The sequence below is a fragment of the Trichoplusia ni genome, chromosome 27 (genome assembly GCF_003590095.1).
Source record: "Trichoplusia ni isolate ovarian cell line Hi5 chromosome 27, tn1, whole genome shotgun sequence".
NCBI classification, from domain to species: domain Eukaryota; kingdom Metazoa; phylum Arthropoda; class Insecta; order Lepidoptera; family Noctuidae; genus Trichoplusia; species Trichoplusia ni.
Genome location: NC_039504.1, coordinates 3579708 through 3599418, shown reverse-complemented (window position 1 = coordinate 3599418; position 19711 = coordinate 3579708). Strand labels below are relative to the sequence as shown.

The 19711-nt window shown below is 34.7% G+C and overlaps 1 protein-coding gene across 1 annotated transcript; it reads left to right on the top strand.

The window, feature by feature from the left end:
* Window positions 1–388: 388 nt before the first annotated feature.
* LOC113505816 (potassium channel subfamily K member 1-like) lies at window positions 389–18003 on the top strand. Its single transcript, XM_026888650.1, has 5 exons — window positions 389–1330; window positions 13884–14024; window positions 14130–14339; window positions 15330–15518; window positions 15864–18003. The coding sequence occupies exons 1-5, from the start codon at window positions 973–975 to the stop codon at window positions 16181–16183; spliced, it is 1218 nt and encodes a 405-aa protein (XP_026744451.1). The 5' UTR covers window positions 389–972; the 3' UTR covers window positions 16184–18003.
* The last annotated feature ends 1708 nt before the right edge of the window (window positions 18004–19711 follow it).

Genomic DNA, 19711 nt, shown 5'->3' with positions numbered 1-19711 from the left:
GTGTCGCTAGTCTGACTCACGCATAACCGGTTTTTATATTAAAGGCCTAACTAACATAATTGTTGTAAATGTATTTGTTTCTTAGGTGCATCTTTAATACTTCTTCTATAAAGAAATTTCGATACAACCGTTCATACTTTTTATTAAATACTAAAATGAAATAACGATGGACAACCAATTAAATAACCTTTATTATACCCTTATTTATAAATGACTTATTCAAACATAACAAAAGAAGCACAATTAGAGATTGAAGAAATTTTAATGATCATTACAATTAGAGAGCCATTGATAACTGTCATTTTTGCTTAGCGATACTTCACGTAAACAAGAATCAAGAACCAGATAAATTCTAAATACGATAATGAGCTCTTTAACGGACACTTATTTGGATACGTCAGTTATCGGGTGACCTACAGTTACGAAATAAGACTTGTGAAAGCCGCGCGTGGTCCGAGATTATCGCCGGCCGCGGCGTATCTCCTCGACAAACAAGTTACAACGACACCCAACGACCGCAACTACTTTAATTTATCGTGCATCGTCTCCTGCGCTCAGTCAAGCATCGATCTCAGACGCGGACGGCCCACTCCAACCATAATAAAATAAACTCGCGGCTTCCGCCATATTAACACAACCGAAGTTCTTCTAAAATGCATCAAAATGGTGATATATAAACTGGAAAAATGTCGCCGGGATACTAAAGTGACGGAAATATTCGCGCTTTTCTTTGAACCTAATCATCCCAAGAGATTTTTCAAGTACAGTTGACCAAGATCCCAAGCGTTCCGGGATTTTGGTTTGTGTTCTGGAACTGTGGACTACCGACAAGCCGTTTAGAGTAAAGCCTGTGCCTCTGTGTTCTCAATTTGAAAGTGTTTGAAAATGACTATGGATTTTTGATTTCAAAAATTATATTTTTTAATATTGTTTACTTAAAATTTGGCGCGATTGATTTGTTTGATATTTGCGATGGATAAAGTAGGGAAGTACAAGCGTAACCACTCGTACGGGAGTATGAGTTCGAGGAGTGATGACGACATGACGGTGCACAGTCAACTGTTCCCCTACCCGAAGAAGATGGTGGTCGAGAGAGAGATACTGTATGAGGAGGAGCATCCCCCGTTCCAGCCGCTGTTCGCGACGAGCAGGCTGTTCGGGAAGGCGAGGTTCACGTTCCTGCTGCTGTTCTACGTGATATTCTACTTCGTGTACTTGGCAACGGGAGCTCTTGTCTTCTCGGCTTTGGAGGCGCCATTCGAAAACCAAATACGACTCGACCTGATCCGGGCGAAGCAAGACTTTTTAACGCGACATCCCGATATACTAGGTAACTATTCTCTATTTCTTCTTATTGAAACAGCGATAACAACACACGCTCCTCCATAGCAATAAAGGTTTATATGAGAAACCGCAAAGTAGGTACGTTAAGGAAATAGGCGCTCTGTGCAAGGACGGTAAATATTTGAAGTGCCTGCAATACGGGCGGACAATGCAGCACTTTCTTATGCGATCGAACACACGATATTGCGAAACGGTAGAAATGCTGGGTATTTTTCTTTATATAATGTGGACTATACGGTATTTCTATTACGATACATTGAATATGTTATATCGAGGGTAGGTAACTACTTTGTTAGGGTGTAGGAGATCGAATGTCATCATCTAATATAGTTTAACATACCAAAGGGCAATTTTTTAGAGATGAGATTAGGTACTTATGACTAGTACTATATCGATCACAATAGGACACTGTATTTCCAAACTTTAAATTTCATTAAATTTAATATGGACTATCTATAAGGTAGAAAGAAATGTAAGCTATATTGAAACATTTAATTGTGTTACTAATTATTTAATTACCCATTACTATTAAGTAACTTAGTACATATAATATGGTACAGGGAAATGATTGTTTATCGCGCTTTTTATCTTTATTTATTTAAATTATTGAAAATAATTATATTGAGATATAATGAGAGCATTCGATGACGAGACGAATGTTCTCGAGGGGAAACAAAGCAACATAGTTTAAAAAATATGCTTTACTATAACACAAGACAGAATCATTTGAAGTATTGATACTAATTATGAAATGAATTACGTGATCATTAGTAATGTGTTTGGTCTATTGTATGGATATCGATTTCAATACTTTAATAGTAAAGATATTTTTATTAGGGCTTCGCACCCAAAGTTACTGCATAAGGCACTGTTGTCTGTTCGTATATCCGTTTGATCGTCTCTCTGTTGCTGGGCACAGCTATAAATTTATTTTTTGTTGTCGCTATAACAACAAATATAATTATAATAATATAAAACGAGATTTGACCGTAGCAACGATGGTACGGTCAAAAATTTGCCCTCAGATTTATTAGAAATCCAACAAATTTGATTTCCCTCAACCTGTTTGTACGGAAACCTCTTATCGCGATTTCGAATCACACTTGAATGGTTTTCCCACATTTTTATATTAAACACTCACCTTTCTTGTTTGTTTGTCGTTCCGTTTTGATTTTGGCAACTCAATTTTGAGGCACTTCCTCATGAGCTAGCAGGCTGAAATTGTCAGGGTAGCTTCAAACCCGATGACGATGCAATTTATAAATCTATTAATTTTATGCATCAAACGCAAACTGACTTTTAACATTTTTTAAAGCATAAGGTAATGAAAACTTTAACAATTAACATATACTACCTAAATAGCACGGTTAACATAATTTATTTATTCAAGATAATTATAAACTTGTATCTTATTTGATCTTTACAAGATAATATTTTATCTCTTTATCTGACACTGACCTTTCGTATTTTTATGCAGTCTAGAATCTTTACGAGTTAACAAATTCAGAGTTGCAATAAAATATATTTTATATTTATACTTATTGATTATCCATATATCTACATACATATATAAAATAAGAGTGTCTGTTTGTAATGTTGAAATAACCGGTTTAACTACATGCATATGAATATGTATATTTTATATAACTACCATTACCAAAATACAATTTCTGTTTGTTCCGGTTAATCTTTAAAATGGCTAGTCCTTTTTGACCGGACTTATTGGCAGGTAGTTGATGTAATAAGGAGTAAATTAGGCTACCTAAATTATTAGAAAAAATATTTTAGTTTAGCTTAATATTTTTTACTAAATTCCACGCGGACAGAGTCGCGGTTTAACTAGTAGACAGCTAGATACATATATTTAAATACTTAAATTAGTCATATCTATTTAGGAACCTGACAAAAAAAGTGTCACCTAGCTTAAGATTAAATCATTTATAATTTTTAAAACATACCTACCTATGTTTTACAAATTATAAATGATTTAATCAGTTGGCCTTAATACATATCTAGCCGTTGCCCGTAACTTTGTCTACGTGGTTTTATAGATGTGAGGAACATTAAAGTTTGATTATAATATCAAAGCGAGATCTATACATAAATTTAGATAAGTATAGAGTTAACGTTCGTTACCTTCGGAATTTACCGGCATAAGTTAACTAAACCGGTTTTAACAGATTAATGTAGTGGGAGTTACGAAATAACGATGAGGCCGCTCATGTGTGATACAGTGATACAACAACGCCCTAAAAGTTATAGCAGGGCCCCAATTCTGATATTTATAATGGCCGATGAATTAATGGGAATTGGATTAAAATGAAACTATTCGTGTTAAACTTAGCATTTTTCTAATACATTAGAAATTTAGTAAAGGATGGAACACAGTCAATACAATGAATTTAAATCATCGATTATTGCAAATAGCAGAATAATACTATAATGTTTCAATCTAATAACTTTTGTAAATGAATTTCATAATTATTTATTTATAACGGTTCCTATTGTTTGCAATAATATTGTACTGTCATACAATTTATTCAGAACACTCACACAGTATACAGCATTCATTCATTTGAAGAGATAGTGAGATCAGAAGATATACACGAATCTAAATGACCTTGATATTGACTACGGTACATATTTTATATTAAGTACTATTTATATTTGATTGATGCGGATATCATGAGGTAGCTCGTTAGATTCTTTTTTTTTTAACCTACAATTTTAAAACCAGCGTGGTCTCTACTGTTAAAGAAGCCGACATAGTTTGTAGATTTGGCTATTTTCTTATCGTTATGTATCGACAATGAACCAAAAAGGAAACAAATAATTTATCAGCGTTAATTGTTAACATAATAAATTTTGAAACAACCGTCACCTACCATCAGTTACCAAATGACTATCGCTATACTGACGTACATTTACCCTGAAAGACATTCTACCCTCAATCATACTACATCACATTTTGCATTCAAACAAATCAAGTAAATCTAGTTGAGAGGAAATTTAGTTAACTACTAAGTTACCAACATAACTTGGTACATCGGCACGAGCAACAAAACATATCTGTCCTTGTCTCACACACCGTGCATACATGCTTCCATCTCGCTTTAACTACATTTTGTCTCTATTTAGAGGTACCAAGTTATATGGAGCGTATTGAGTGCACTGGAATGCTATCCGATAGCAGTGGGCATTGTGGGCAAGCTGTGTTGTCAGATCATTGGTTTGGAACTAAGTACAACGGTTCACACCTAGATAGCTTTCCAACTCGAATGTTATTCGGTTCAAACAAGGAGGTTTCAGTTAGATTTCAAACAATAGTAAGAGATTCATGTTTCAGAAAGGATTTAATGAGGGTAGTGTCCACTGGATTGTATTGTATTGTTCGTTGTTCACTTCGACCTGTTGCTATTCAAGTTTCAGTAAGTAAATATTGCTATGGATACATAATTGTAGTCGTTTTCCATTCGACAATTTAAAAACTTCGAAATTCTAACCTGGTGTGAGAAGTGATAAATTAGTTTTGAAGAAAATTCTAAGAGCGCTCAATGTATAACTATTAACCGCGGGGTCGCCCGATTCATATCGATATTAATTACACGGGGACATAAAATCGTGATAAAAAATATTCTGTAGCTAATCCTAAATCCAAGTGGTTTTTGCATGAAAGAAGAACAAACATCCATACTCCATACATACAAATTAGCTTAGATTTTCAGAATAATGTGTAATTTTCGAAAAAGGTTATAAGATAAAATAAAATTAACATTTTAAACCTCCTTCGTACGTAGTTAAGAGTTTATACAGGATAAACATTTGCAAACCTCTTACTGGCAACAAAAATATGAACTTTAAAGAAATATTTGCGTACTCCAAGCTTGCGAAAGTTCCCGAACATCTTAAACTCTCGTTTCCTAGATCTCAGCACTATAGACGCGGGCTTCAAGTTTGGTTCCTACATCATATTCTTAGTACTCGCTTCTTGTTCGAAACTTTGCTCTTGATGTTCAAAAATCTCTGGTGGAAAAGTATTTCAGTAATTCAGTACCTATAAAGGAAATAGGTTGCATGCAGATGTAAATACGTACCTATGTTGGTACGAACATTCGATCCTATATCTGACCATTGATATTCTAGAACTAAATGGAATGTAAATATTTTGTACCATTGAGTTTTTATTGATAAACTTCTTCGTTGCTTTGTTTAACAGTATTAACTAATTTTGACAGCTTAAATCTATCTTCATTTTTAGAAAATGCATACAATAATGTCAGCAGAATCCTAGAGAAGTTCGTTAGCAAATTCATAATTCAGCTGATTATATATTTGTGTGATCCTTTCTTGGTTACATCGCTAAACCATTTTTTATACAGCAAATGTTTTTCTCAGAAAGCTATGTACCTAAACTATCACTATCAATATTCCAATTCTATGCAATACTATGGAACATACATATTCTAATATCAGTGAGATCAAAGCGACAGCTCCCAAATTACGTACCCTTGTCAAAAGAGTAATTTTAGATATACATCTACCTACGGAAGGCTGGTAACACCAATATAGTTTTTTCTTTTTACCTGCAAAAGGCTTTTTTCTTTTGTATAATCAAACGACATGTTTTTACCAGTGATTCAGGTATTTAGAGGTAGTATTGTGGAGATTATTTTAATGCAGGCTGGAGTTCTGTTTTATCACGATCAGTTTCGCTTTTGAAAATAAACTTTTTGTAGTTTTTTTTGGGTCGAAACAATCGATATTTAAATGGGGTAGCTAACGGAAAATATAAAAAAATAACTTCTTTTTTTCATTCACATAAAAAAAAACTATAGTCATATTAGTCATGAGTACTATCAAACAATCTGAATAAACAAAAGAAAAGGTTTCCTCATAGCAAATACAGGAAAGAGAGAAAGATCCTTCAATCAACATAAAATATTCTTTATGTATTAGTAAACAAGGTTTTGTTTGCCTTCACTACGTTGTGGTTTACTCTCTTATGCAAATACCGATACTATTTCATGGAGAGATTAATATAAAGTATATCATATATTAAGTCTTCTTCTTTTTTTCGTATATATACGTATAATCTGGTGACAGGAACCGCTCATCAGACTCTAAAGTGTTTTAAAATATCATGAGAGAGAGTAGGTCCGGGGTGGAAAACTTCTGTCAATACAATGAATTACCAGTTATTGTCAAATCAAATCTTTATTGCATAACACAATGTTCATTATGCTCATTATGGACCCTGTCGGGCACAGCAAAATGGATAAGAGAATGGGAATAGTGTCAAATTTAATCCTATTTCCATTCATTCAACGGCAATTGTAAATAGCGGAATTCTGACCCAGATTTTTTTAATATACTTTAACAAAACATGTTGTTATGATAAACTCAAAATTAAATCAACAATCTTCCATTTCTCTTAGTTATAAGAACTAGGTACAGAAGGTATGTACATACTCCATTTATGACTTTATTTTTTATGAATGTTCATTGATATTATAATGTATCGTAAGGTTAGTGCCAGAGTAGGCCGGCGTCGGTAATAAACGCGGCCTATCTTGATTAAACATCTATTAGTTAAACATGGCAACACACAGATTAGCTTTGACATTGATTGTGCGTTTTAATATGATTTTCGACCAACTCGATTATGTAGTAGTATTTACTTACATGATTACTAAACAGAAATGGTTTATTTAAGTATTCAATTGAAATACATTTGCGGGTAGAATGTAGAATCTAAGTTATAATTCGACTAGAAAATTTTATGAACGTTTTCAGCAGTAGTATACCTTTATTAATAAAACTTTATGTTCATAAAATTTTAATTTTCATAGACTCTTCGGAGATTACAAATATTATGATTATGGCAGTATCGTTTATTTAATTGTATCTCTTTGTCCTACTGATACCCAAGCTAAGATTAAACCTATGTTATGGGTGTCAGAGCTCTAATATCAAGTTCTTTAGTACTGTAATGTGTCCCGGACATATAGGCAGCTAGAGCCATAAGCGAAAGTAACAAAATATATCGTATCAACTGCCACACCCCCTGCAGTCTGACCTCAAGAACTATCTCGTAATAGAGGATAGAACACACTGCATAAGCGGAGCGGGAAATAATAGTTCCATTAGAAATTATATCGGTAATCGGCAATCTTTCAAAGTCAGCGATCTTGAAACCTTTTTTCTTCTGTCTATGTGCTAAGTGCATCTAGTCTGTTTCCCTTAACGATGTTGTATTGTAATCATGGACCCGCAACTTCTTGTAAAAGATGATTCAAGAAAGCTGTAGAATTACATACTCGATCAATACAATTTGCTATGGGATTCGTTTAAACACTTCATACATAGTTTGTACACTACTCACACAATACCTAAAGCCGAAAAAAGCTCGAGCAAAAACCATCACGATACTCGGAGAACATAAAGTTTAAAAAAATATACATATATTTTTCCCATTTTAAATATTTCCCCGCTCCGCTTATCACCCAGCGAGAGCTCAAGTGACCCAGCTGGGGAGCGTTAGCACAGATCGAGCAAGAAATGCATCGACCCCATCTGCACTGCACACACACTTACTCAGCTAGTACAGATAGCGCCGAACTACCCACACAAAGACAGTCGTTCAGCCTGATTTATTTTATTACGATAACCATTCTGTTACTACCTCTTACTAATAGTCTTAGGACACAATTGTGCTGTGAAAGGAGCAATATTACGATAATACTATGTGTAGCTAGATACGTTGGACGACTCAGGCCTCAGGGAGACGTCCAGTATAAATTGACCTCTCAAAAATTAGGGCTATGTGCCCTACTTTCATACGTTGACATGATCTACGTTTATATCTGGAATCCAATGCTATTTACAATGGCTAGAATGGGCAGTTCAAAACCGTCCCAAATTTTATTGATTCTTTGATTTTATTGATCGAGTCCTCGTACCTCGGTTAGTAAACCGAAGAGTATATTTAGTCAAAGTTACTCCTTACCTAAGTTGTCGATGTTATCAATTCTTGTTTGAACTTGAGGTATCTTTATCAATACTGTTTGTTGGTTTCCAACATTTACTGATTTGGTCGTTTGGTACTATATCGTTTTAGTGGTTTTGTGTGACGTAGCTATCTACTTACTGTGACTATCATTCTATTGAGTAAACAAATTGTACTGTAGTTAGACCTACATTTGTGGTCGTTCTAATTATTGAATGACGAGTATACGATACTGAAAACAGTTAGAGTAATGGCCGTCTTACAGTAATATATTTGTGGAAGGGTGACAGCGCTATAAACTTCGTAAAGCAGCATCTCTCTTTTATTCCTGCAATAATGTTTTTTTTAAACATGGCGGTAGGCTTCCAGGGTAGAAGTATTTAAGGCATAACATCTTTATTAAACATGCCAAACGTACCATCCCAACACTATGTGTGCATGCAGTCGATGTCGACGTAAAGCATAAGTCATTATAATGCCACAATAAAATCGTCATACAACAAATAATTACGCCGTAAGAGTAGATAATTAACACCAACTGATTAATTATCAAAGTGATATTATAAATACGAAACTGTCAGTATGTGTGTATGTTTTTTAACGCTTGACACCCAAACGGCTGGACCGATTAAAATGAAATTTGGTAGTGACCCTTAGGTTAAAATGCTTGTTAACAATTAACGGCGTTATATGTGAGGTGTTGACCACCTCTCATATAACGCCTCAAATATAATCTCACATATAACCTCAAATATAATAAAGGGAATGAAATTACTGTACAGGATATTAAAGGTTACAATATTAAGTTAAAAAATATAATTTGACAGACATGCGCTGAAACCTACATTAGTCTCTTTTACTCTTTATCGTTCTGTGTATTTCTATCTCGCTTTTTCTCTGGAGCACCTGATTTCGAAAGTCATGATATATTGGTTGTTAAATGATTTCACGAATCGTTTCAATCAAATATTGGATTCTAGGTGTTCGGGGAAAAAGGAAATTGAGGAATATTGCTAATGTTCAATGTAATAAATGTTGAGGGGTAAATTTTACGAGATGATTATTTTTTAATCGAATTGCTAATGGCGTAACAACCAGCAACGAATGTTTCGAGTGTGTTATTGCGTACTTAAACATGTTTGTCCCCTATACTCAAAAAAAAATTAAAAGACGTTTAATAGTTCCATAAAAACGAAAAAAAACGGTATCCTATTACCGAGGGTCCACTGTCTATCCATCCATCCGTCTTTCAGGCACCAGGATGCATCTCAATCATGAACTTTGATAGTTAGGCAGTAAAAATTCTCACAGATTATCTCTTTCTGCTGCCGCTAAAACAACGAAATAAAATTAAAGGTCGTGGTCAAGCAACGAAAACTTGTTACGATCATCAATTTCTTGGTGGGTAAAAATTAACAAACAAAATAATGTGTCACGCAACCGATTCAAGCACATTCAACCTATTCGTTTCGCGAATCAGACTCTTACTCCATTCTTTCCAACATAATAGTGACAGCGATTTTATTTGTCCGTTGCCTAGCAACTATAAAACCCGCAATAAGCAATTTCCAGGACCTTTTACGTACATTGAGAGGCAGAAAGTTTCCATTGAACATGAAAGATTCCTTTGGTACAAACGTTTCATATATGTAGGTTATCTATACATATCTTTAGATTACGTAGGATTATGTATTAGGCATTAGTATGTATTTATTCTAGATTTATTGACGTGAGAACAAACCGTGATCTATCGGTATCTTTTTTTTATTATCTTTTATTAATTTCGGGATTTTTTTATCTCTACAGATACTGTTAATTCGTACATTTAAAATATCTTTGTGTTAAAATAGATACTAACAGATAGACAGACGAAAGGTCATTGATATAGAACTGATACTAAATTTATTAATTTAAAGCTGCCTCTGAAGTTAGTTAACATAATATTGCTTGGATTAAGCCTACACCAAGATTCTTTAGTCAAATTTTTTTAATTCTTCCTTCGGTTTTTTTTAGTTAACGTGCAATTTTGACAATTGATCCCATAAAAAAATCACCAAGTTTGGCTGAGTAGTGTTTATTCGAATACAATTTGTTCTTAAAAAAATATGATTGAGGACATACTGGTATACGGCTCTTGTCTTCGCGGTATCTCCCCTTTGCTTCCACAAATTCAACATCGTTGTTATCAATACCAATAGCAACAAGCCACTGAGTCAACACAACATGTGTTTTTGTTTGTATTCGTCGTGTTATCAAAAGTGCAAAGACGTAATCATTGAAACATGTGTAAAGTGTAACTTTGTACGCACTCACTCTCTCTGGCTTTTATCTTGCACTTACATCATCATGTTGCGTGATGAGCCTTATGATCAAAACCTCACGTTTTCTCCAACGAGGGTAGAGGGACATTTTACGCGGGAATCCACGTGTCAACTTGTGTATGTCAATGCTAATGAACTTTATTGCTTAAAGGCCCATTTAGACGAAGCGATAAATATTATGCAGGTTGCGGTACATTATGGATCCGCGCAGTTCGGGTATCTAAAGTCATCAGCAATGTATTACTTGCAAAACATTTCACGCATCGTCTAAATAGGTCGTTATGCATCTGTAGTTCAAACTTTTTATGTGAGGTGAATATTCAGTTTTAGTTTAATCTTGAAGTTAAAAATTGACAAAAAAGCCTTTATTACCTTCTTTTCTCTTCTACTACCCTACAAATTTAATTTTTCAATTAAAATCTTTGTAAATGAAGATTAATTGCGCACTAAACAAAGCAAAAGTTTATCAAATTGTCACAAATCTATCAACATTAATACTACGTCAGATAATAACAAAAGTGCATTTCAACTTTCGAACACATCCCAGACGTCACAAAAGCGTATGTCATAATATTGACCGACCCCAAGTCAGTAGGTTATCATGGATATACCCCCAGGATCGTTGAACGACGGAACCCGTATCGTGTTCACAATTAATATGCAATTAATTGTAATAATTTAGTGTCGCATTAAGATAAATGAGAAAATATGAGTAAAAGGGCTTGATACATGTAGGTACCTCACTGTGTATAGTTTAGCTGTAGGTTTGTATTGTTTCTCAGAACAGGCCGGTGAGATGTCTGGGGTCAAAAGGTTATCGTTTGTTTATGTTGTAAACGTAATTAATGGTAATTAGGTATTTATTTTTTTATTAACTTATTTTCCTCATAAAGCCATTCAGACTAAGTAAAGAAGAGAGTAATTTAAAATTAAAATGAAAAAGTGTTTCACCTAAAAAAACCTTAATTAAATCGCCTACCACAGACAACTTAAAATGTAACCGTGTAGTGCGCTGAAATTACTTTTTTTTCCTTAAGTCTTGGACGAAGTACATTCAGCCAACGAGAAGTAAGCCGCTTAATGAAATAATATGTACTACGGTACTAATACTTAAAGCCGACCATTCAAGTGGCGACTTGAGTCCGTGTAACTTTTAATTAGTCACTTCGCAGTAAAAGTTTCGCCGCGCATAAGTATTCAACGTATGGCATTTATTAAAGATCTCCTGCCCGTTTTTAATCTTTTGATGTTATACATATAACTCTGCTGTGTATGTGTACACGAGAAATTACTCTTTCCGGGATTTTTTAAAAGATTCGGTTAAATAAATCAGTTACAGTCAATCAGTTTAAATTAGGTATTTTTTAATTATTTGGGAAAGAGTTTATTAACAAACACAAGTAGGTACCTACGAACAAGAATAGAATAAAAAAACATTTTACATGTTTTGGCGATTTAATACATAACTTGCGTGAATAGCAACATAAAACTTTGTTACAAAAATAAAGCCATAACGTGCGGCTCGAGTTTTCATCAAAGAACAGAAAGCCACTGTGGGGCCTGTTGAAATGAATAATACATGTACACAGAATGAAATACACATTCGCGGTAACTTGCCGGGGAAAAGGACCAGCCACAAACTACTGCGGAATTGTCGGCATTATACAAAACATGCTTAATTTAGCCTCGACTAGTTTATAATTCAACACATAAATGCATGTAATGACGTCTGTTCACAGAATGTGTCAGCGGTTTCGATTAACGTAATTGTGGTTAATGGGCAGCCTTATTTTAACTGGAGCGATAATAGGTTCAGACTTGGTTGTTGGATCAAAACTGCAATTAAAATAGTAAGCATTCTACTACCAAAGTTTATTGACGACTAATGTAAAATCTGGACGTAGTTTTACAGATCTATTAGAGAACGCTCTGTAGGTTTAACAAGGCACTTTGCCAAACCAAAAGTACTCTATTCAGCACACGGCTTTAGTTAGTTAGGTTCAGAGTGCGGAAAAGTTCAATAACTAGACGGTTAACTGCTGACTAATCAGTTTCATTAACGAACTACTAATAATCATAAAATCTCTCAATTGTCTATGTTATGTAAAAAGATGTTAAAGTACAATTATTGAGCAGCCGGTAACTAGCTAGCAGTACGTGAATTAACATAATCTCCACCTACAAAGCTTTAACTCCACATCGACAGAAGTTCCTTTAACACCTCAACTCGACGGATAAACTTCTGTAATTCCTAGAAACAATCTTACGCTTTACTCCCACAGTTAAACAAATATTGTCTCTTTTCTCTGTGGAATTCTGTCAAGTTTAAATCTGTTCGATTAATTAAAATGTCAAATATGACGTATTGACTTTGATACCTACCGCTCTTTAACGTTGGAGGTGCTTTGAAATTCGAATTTATTCGGTTCTTTTTTCAAAGCCTTTTAAAACTTGACAAGTTAGATGGCAAGTTTTCAGATACAGACAGAAACTTATATTCTCAAATTACTTCAACAGAAACAGACGCAAAAAAATACGCCCTAAATCGTTAAAAGAGCTGTATATATTGAAAACAGCAGTTCGGTGCCTAACTAATCGATACCGTGGCACAGAATACGAATATGGTAAACCGGTCGTGACGTCACGCACAATTAAAATTAACGGCGGGCTCAGCTGACAGGGTTGACACATTATCCTATAGAGCTTGTGGCTTAGCTTACGCCGGAATTAATCTCGCTGATCAATGCCAGACCAGCAATTTGTCCTTAATATATTGTACGGATAAACAGCCTTGGCAACGACAAGTGGCATCATGGATATATGGGAGGAGGCAGATTACTGAAGAAGTAAAATAAATTTTGATGCTTTTTGAATGGTCGCATTACTGTAGGAAAATCATTTAAATTTTTATGTACCTATTATAAAAATGTTAAGGTTAAATTTATACTCTTAATAAAACATTTTAAATATCTTCTTTTAATATAAATAACAGACTTCTAAAATAGAAGGTGGCTCATTCGATGGAACATAAGATATGCTTTTTTAATGTTCGTTTGTGCCTAACTTCGTCGTTTCCTTTTTCTTTTTTTCCCATCTGTTACTCTCCCACTGCAGGGCAAAGGCCTCCCTTAGATTTTTCCACTCTGTCCGGTCTATTGCTTTTGCCATCCATTTTTCAATAAAAGTTACCAAATTGAAATCGTCTTCCACAGATGATGATCTGGAAGCGTTGTTGGATGAGGTGGTCCGCGCGAACAACCGCGGTGTTTCGGCGTCTCGTAACGTGACAGGAGGCCCCAACTGGAGCTTCGGACAGTCTCTGTTCTTCTCTTCCACTGTTGTCACTACCATTGGTAAGTAACACAAAATATAGAACATCTAATTGATCAGAGAAAACAGATACAAATTTTCTGCAAGCAAATTTCGTTCAATATTTAATGGATTTCTTAATTCCCCAGGTTACGGCCACGTGACTCCGCTCTCGAAGCCCGGGAAGCTGTTCTGCATGATGTACGCGCTGCTCGGGATCCCGCTGACGCTGGTGCTGCTGTCAGCTCTGGTGGAGCGTCTGCTACTCCCGGCGACTGCGTTACTGCGGTCCTTGAATTCTGCTCTAGGACATCTGTATCGCCCCTTCACTATTCGTTTGGTGCATTTGATGATAATAGGTAAGTTATCTACTAAGTTTGTCGAATTCTGTGATACGTTTTTAAAGACTTTTAGTAGTAGCTACATATGTCTGTAATCGATAAAGACAAAGTATAAATTCCGGCTTAACTGTTTCATCTATTTATATTTATGCGGAGTACCAAATAATTCATAAGTAAGTAGTCTGTTCCGCTCCGCCCAGTCCTGCCATAGAAACGCACTATAATGAATCATTTGCCATCCACTTCTTTTCTAATTCTTCCTTTTGGTAAGAAGAAGATAATTTTCTAAATTTTAGGGATGCTTCTTTGAAAAGAACCTTACATTTTAAATTTCCAATTTCAATGACTTATTTTATTCATATTCCTACTGCTATATTATGATGGCATTTTATATAAAAGTACACTATCGATTGTATACAACCTTCACCCGCGGTCAGAGGCGGCTATCAAAAATTCATTAGCCACATAAGGTTATTTTCAGGCTGTCATTAATTATTCTACCTTAATTTCGTGGTGTTTATTTCTTATTCCACGCAATTTTGAATAATTAGGTACTGCTTCTAAGAAATCCCCTAATTCTGTTTATAATTAAACAAGATATTGTTGGGAGTTTGACATAATCTTTAAACCAGGAATTGATGAAAATTTGAATATTTAGTATTTCGATCTAATCATGTAACTCTAAGCTCTCCAAAACGAAACAGGACAAATCTTTAACTATATTTTTTAACAGTCCTTATTGTCGATAATCTGATATAAAGCAAGCTATCAATAAGTACAAAAAATATAAATCATTTTCAAGTTTTTCAAAGTCAAAGTCAAATTCTTTATTTCAATTAGACCGGTGTATGGCAGTTTTGAACGTTAAACAATTAAGTAATACAATATTAAAATCTAAAGTGTCAGTCTGTCGGTCAGTCTACTATTGAAGCTGCGAGTTTCTAACATAGTCAATAGTCAATACTCAATACTCAAACAAGGCAGTATAGCAATGTCCTTTGTTTCCAGTGACGACTCTCGTGGTGTTCTTCCTGGTGGTCCCGGCCAGCGTGTTCGCCTACCTGGAGCCGGAGTGGGACTTCCTAGACTCGTTCTACTACTGCTTCATTTCGCTCACCACCATCGGCCTCGGCGACTACATCCCTGGCGACTCCCCCGGACAACTCTACCGCCCGGTCTACAAAGTGGCTACCACCTGTAAGTGTTCACTCATATTTTAAAGTGGTTTCGATTCTAAAATATGTTACTCTAGGTCTGGGTCTACTGGAAAATGGCACAATTTTTTTTCTAGTTGGCCTGATATAACCGCTAAAGAGACGATAGATGGCAGAAAAAGTTTAAGTGTACGGCTCCAAAACATGATCACGTTGTCACAAAGTTTTTGATTACAGATCTGGTAATCTAAGCCTAAAGAATTTCTCATTGCGTAAAAATATAATGACTACCTTGCTCCACGTTAGTACCTTACCCTACACACAACGGGCGGGCGTTCTTCTGGAAATCTATGTAATTGTATAATAATAACATCTTCTTCCTTTTCAGTCTACCTGCTCTTCGGCCTGACATTCCTGATGCTGACCCTGACAGTGTTCTACGACATTCCGCAACTGAACTTGAGCACCGTGTTCTCATCGATCAAGCTGGACGAGGATCCGGAGAAGATGCGCCTGAGCGGGTCCGGCGTGATGGGCCCCGGGTACGGGCTGGGCGGCGTGGGCGGGGTGGGCGGGCTGGTGATGCGCGACGACTACAGCGCGCACTCGCAGCGCCGCTCCGTGGTGCACATCCGGCCGCACCAGGCCGACTCGCCCAGCCCCGACGACACCACGCCCGTGCACGCGCGCGACATGCGTCTGCACTAGGCAGCGGCGCCGCTGCCAGCTGCCGCTGTCGGATGCAGCAATGTGGAACGAACTTTAGGGATACTTTCCTTGGATAAAATCGTTGGCTTACAATATTAAAAAAATAAAACTTTTTTTTGTATGGCACTATTTTTGGAATCTCAATGGAATTGACTTGTATTTTTTTTTCTTGGTTCGTGACTATAGTTATTTTCGGAAAGGGATATCTGTTATAAAATTTCAATCTAATTTCGTTCTACATTGCGACAAAATCCGAAAAATAGCAACCGTGTTACTATTGGAAATGACGTTTGCTCATGTCAAAAACCTGAATAAAAATGAAAAAAGTCTTCATGATTATGAACAGGCGCAGTTAGTCTTAAAAAATTTACTTAGTGTTTTAGTTTATAAGTTACCTTATACTTAGTCGATGTCACAGATTTCCTTGTTTGTAAGCTCAGAGTAAATCTATGCTCCTAATCCTTTGGTCGACTACCGTCCTAAAGTTTGCGAAATCTTTTTTTTACTTTGAACCTTCATCACGATGTTTTATATATCTGCGGATAAATAGCTATGATAATAAGACTGAAGAGGTTTTTCAAGTTTTTCTAATTCATTTTTTAGAGTTTTGTACCTGCAAAGCTAAACCTACCAAGCGAACTACTTATATCAAAATGAAACTTACGAAAACAATGTAGTATCTAAACAGACTGACTAACAACTTGTCCTTCTATATGTATACGTTTTACATTCCTAAATTATAAGAACTTTTCTAAAGTTTCACATTTTTCAATGGTTCAATATCATGAGCATATCAAATAAAGTGTAACATTTTAAAAGGAACGGATATCCTGGCGATTTACGAATTGATATTCAAAAGTAACGGAAAGTAAAGAAAACTGTTCTAAAAAAAGAATAGGAATTATCTATCTTCTCAAACTTCTTACTATGCATATTAATGCTACATATTATATCCAATACACGTTGCATAGATATACAATTTTGACGTATCAATTATGTGTGATAGTCTGATAGATGACCAAGTAGATTCATTGGATATATGATTGTATAACAAATTAAATATTTAAATATATCGGTAGATATAAAAAAACCTATAACTTTTAACATAAAATGTTTTCAATATATAAAAAAATATACTAGGATGGTAGTGCATTAAATGTGCAAAATATATGTAAAATGTTATAAATGTGTACATAGTTTAGCGACTACTTGTTGCAAATAGATATATTTAAATGGCTGTTGGTAGTCCACACTTTATTTCACTTAATTTTCTTGAAATAGTAACCGTGTGGCTGTGACTTTATGAAAATTCACTTATTTGGCCATCTTATTAAATATTTTGAATCGAAATGTAATCAATGACAATATAATATAAACTAACTTACGAGAATATAAAAATTATTCCGAAATTATTTTGCTACGCTGAAAAATTAATCTACCTTTGTTTTCTAAAAAAAAAGAAAATATCAAATCTGTTTATTAGAATAAACCTAAATTATATATTCTATATTATATTGAATATAATTATTTACAGGGAGCATTGAATAGAGAGTCAAGCACTGCATCACATAAATATATTTACTATGTACTATCAAGCATATTGTATTGAATGTTAGAATTAATTAAACCTATTTCTAAGTATAAAACTAAGCATGTAAACCTTCTATGTCCGTACAACTCGGCAACTACCTACATATTTTTATCTGTTCTTATAAAAATAGTGTAGTGCATAGATTTAGAACTAGAACACATAAAAATGCCTTCAATGGATAACCGCATAGAAAAACTGTATCAAAAGTAATTGGTTAATAAATCAGCTTTGAAAAAGAACTTGTTTCATTCAATCATTCGTTGTTGTACAAACAATGTCTTATGAGAGTTTCAGTTCTCGCGTCTATAGTGTCTTGAAAAACAATTTATTAAATATTGATGGACTAAATAAAATAAATATAATCTATACCTACGCAAATAATGCTTCTACAAAACTGTTATGAATTAAGCGTCAAGTTAGGAAAAAGTAGCGACCCGCCCCGGCTTCACACGGGAGCAGCGCTAATAAACGCCACAGAATTTCCATAACGTTCTTTATTTTCATAAGGATTCATACCATCGTCGCTGCATGCATCGTAATGAAAAAACTTTGGAATAAACGTGTGAAACTTGAAAAATTGAATACTTGTTGTATTTATTTTGATTTTGATAAGGATTACCATCTCAACAAAAACAGCTTCGCAAAGAAGTTTAGTTTTGATTAAATCATCAGGTTATAATTAAATCATTGAAAAGTACAAATAGTGTAGGGTATGATGGAATTTCTACAAAGATAATCAAGTATGTTTCAGAGCTGATTTCTGGTCACTTAAGCTACATTATAAATTTATGTATCTCTTCAGGTGTATATCCGGATGCTTTAAAAGTATCCGTAATCAAACCATTATTCAAAAAAAATAGTAAAGAACACATGGCTAACTATAGACCAATCTCTCTCATACCTATTATATCTAAAATTTTTGAAAAATATATTTATATAGAACTATATCGATACATTGAAAAAAAACATATATTATGTGATGAGCAAAAGGGATTTAGAGAGAATAGGACAATTAACATGGCCATTTATGAGTTCTTACATAGGGTAATGATGAACATGGACAAGGGAATTCCGGTGAGCGCTATTTTCTGTGATATGACGCAGGCGTTCGATTACGTCAACCATAGCGATTTACTACGGAAACTAGAGGCTTACGGCATAAGAGGAAACATTTTAAATCTTATTCAGTCATACTTAAGTAATAGAAGACAATATACAGAAATCACAAAAATTAATATAATGAAGAAAAGAGAGGAAGTTTACTCGTCTAACGAACGCTCCCCTCTATACGGTGTACCTCAGGGTAGTGTACTTGGACCTCTGTTATTTATTTTATATATTAATGACTTGCCTAGAGCTACTAATCAGCCCATGACTCTCTTTGCAGACGACAGTACAGTGACTATAACATGTAAGAATAAAGATATATATGAATATGACATTAATCAATCTTTGACATCAATAATATCATGGCTCAATGAAAATAATTTAAAAATAAACTTAGACAAGACAATTGTAATGCATTTTAGCCAACGACCCCAGACTGGATCAGTCATTAAAGTTTTATATAATAACACATTACTTGATGAAGTCGACTCCACAAAATTTCTTGGTATTATGATAGACACAAAATTGAATTGGAAGGCACATATTGAATACTTGAGTAAAAGGTTGAGCTCTTCGGCATATGCTTTATATAAACTTGCTCCTGAACTAAACCCAGATGCTTTGTTAACTGCATATCATGGAATAGTAGCATCAGTGCTGCGCTATGGCATAATATTTTGGGGGAATTCCACAGATAAAGATATAGCTTTCAAGGCTCAAAAAAGATGTATTCGGGCTATGTTTAATTTAAAATCTACCGATAGTTGTATGCCATTTTTCAAAAAATATAAAATACTGACTTTACCCTCACTCTATATTCTAGAAACTGT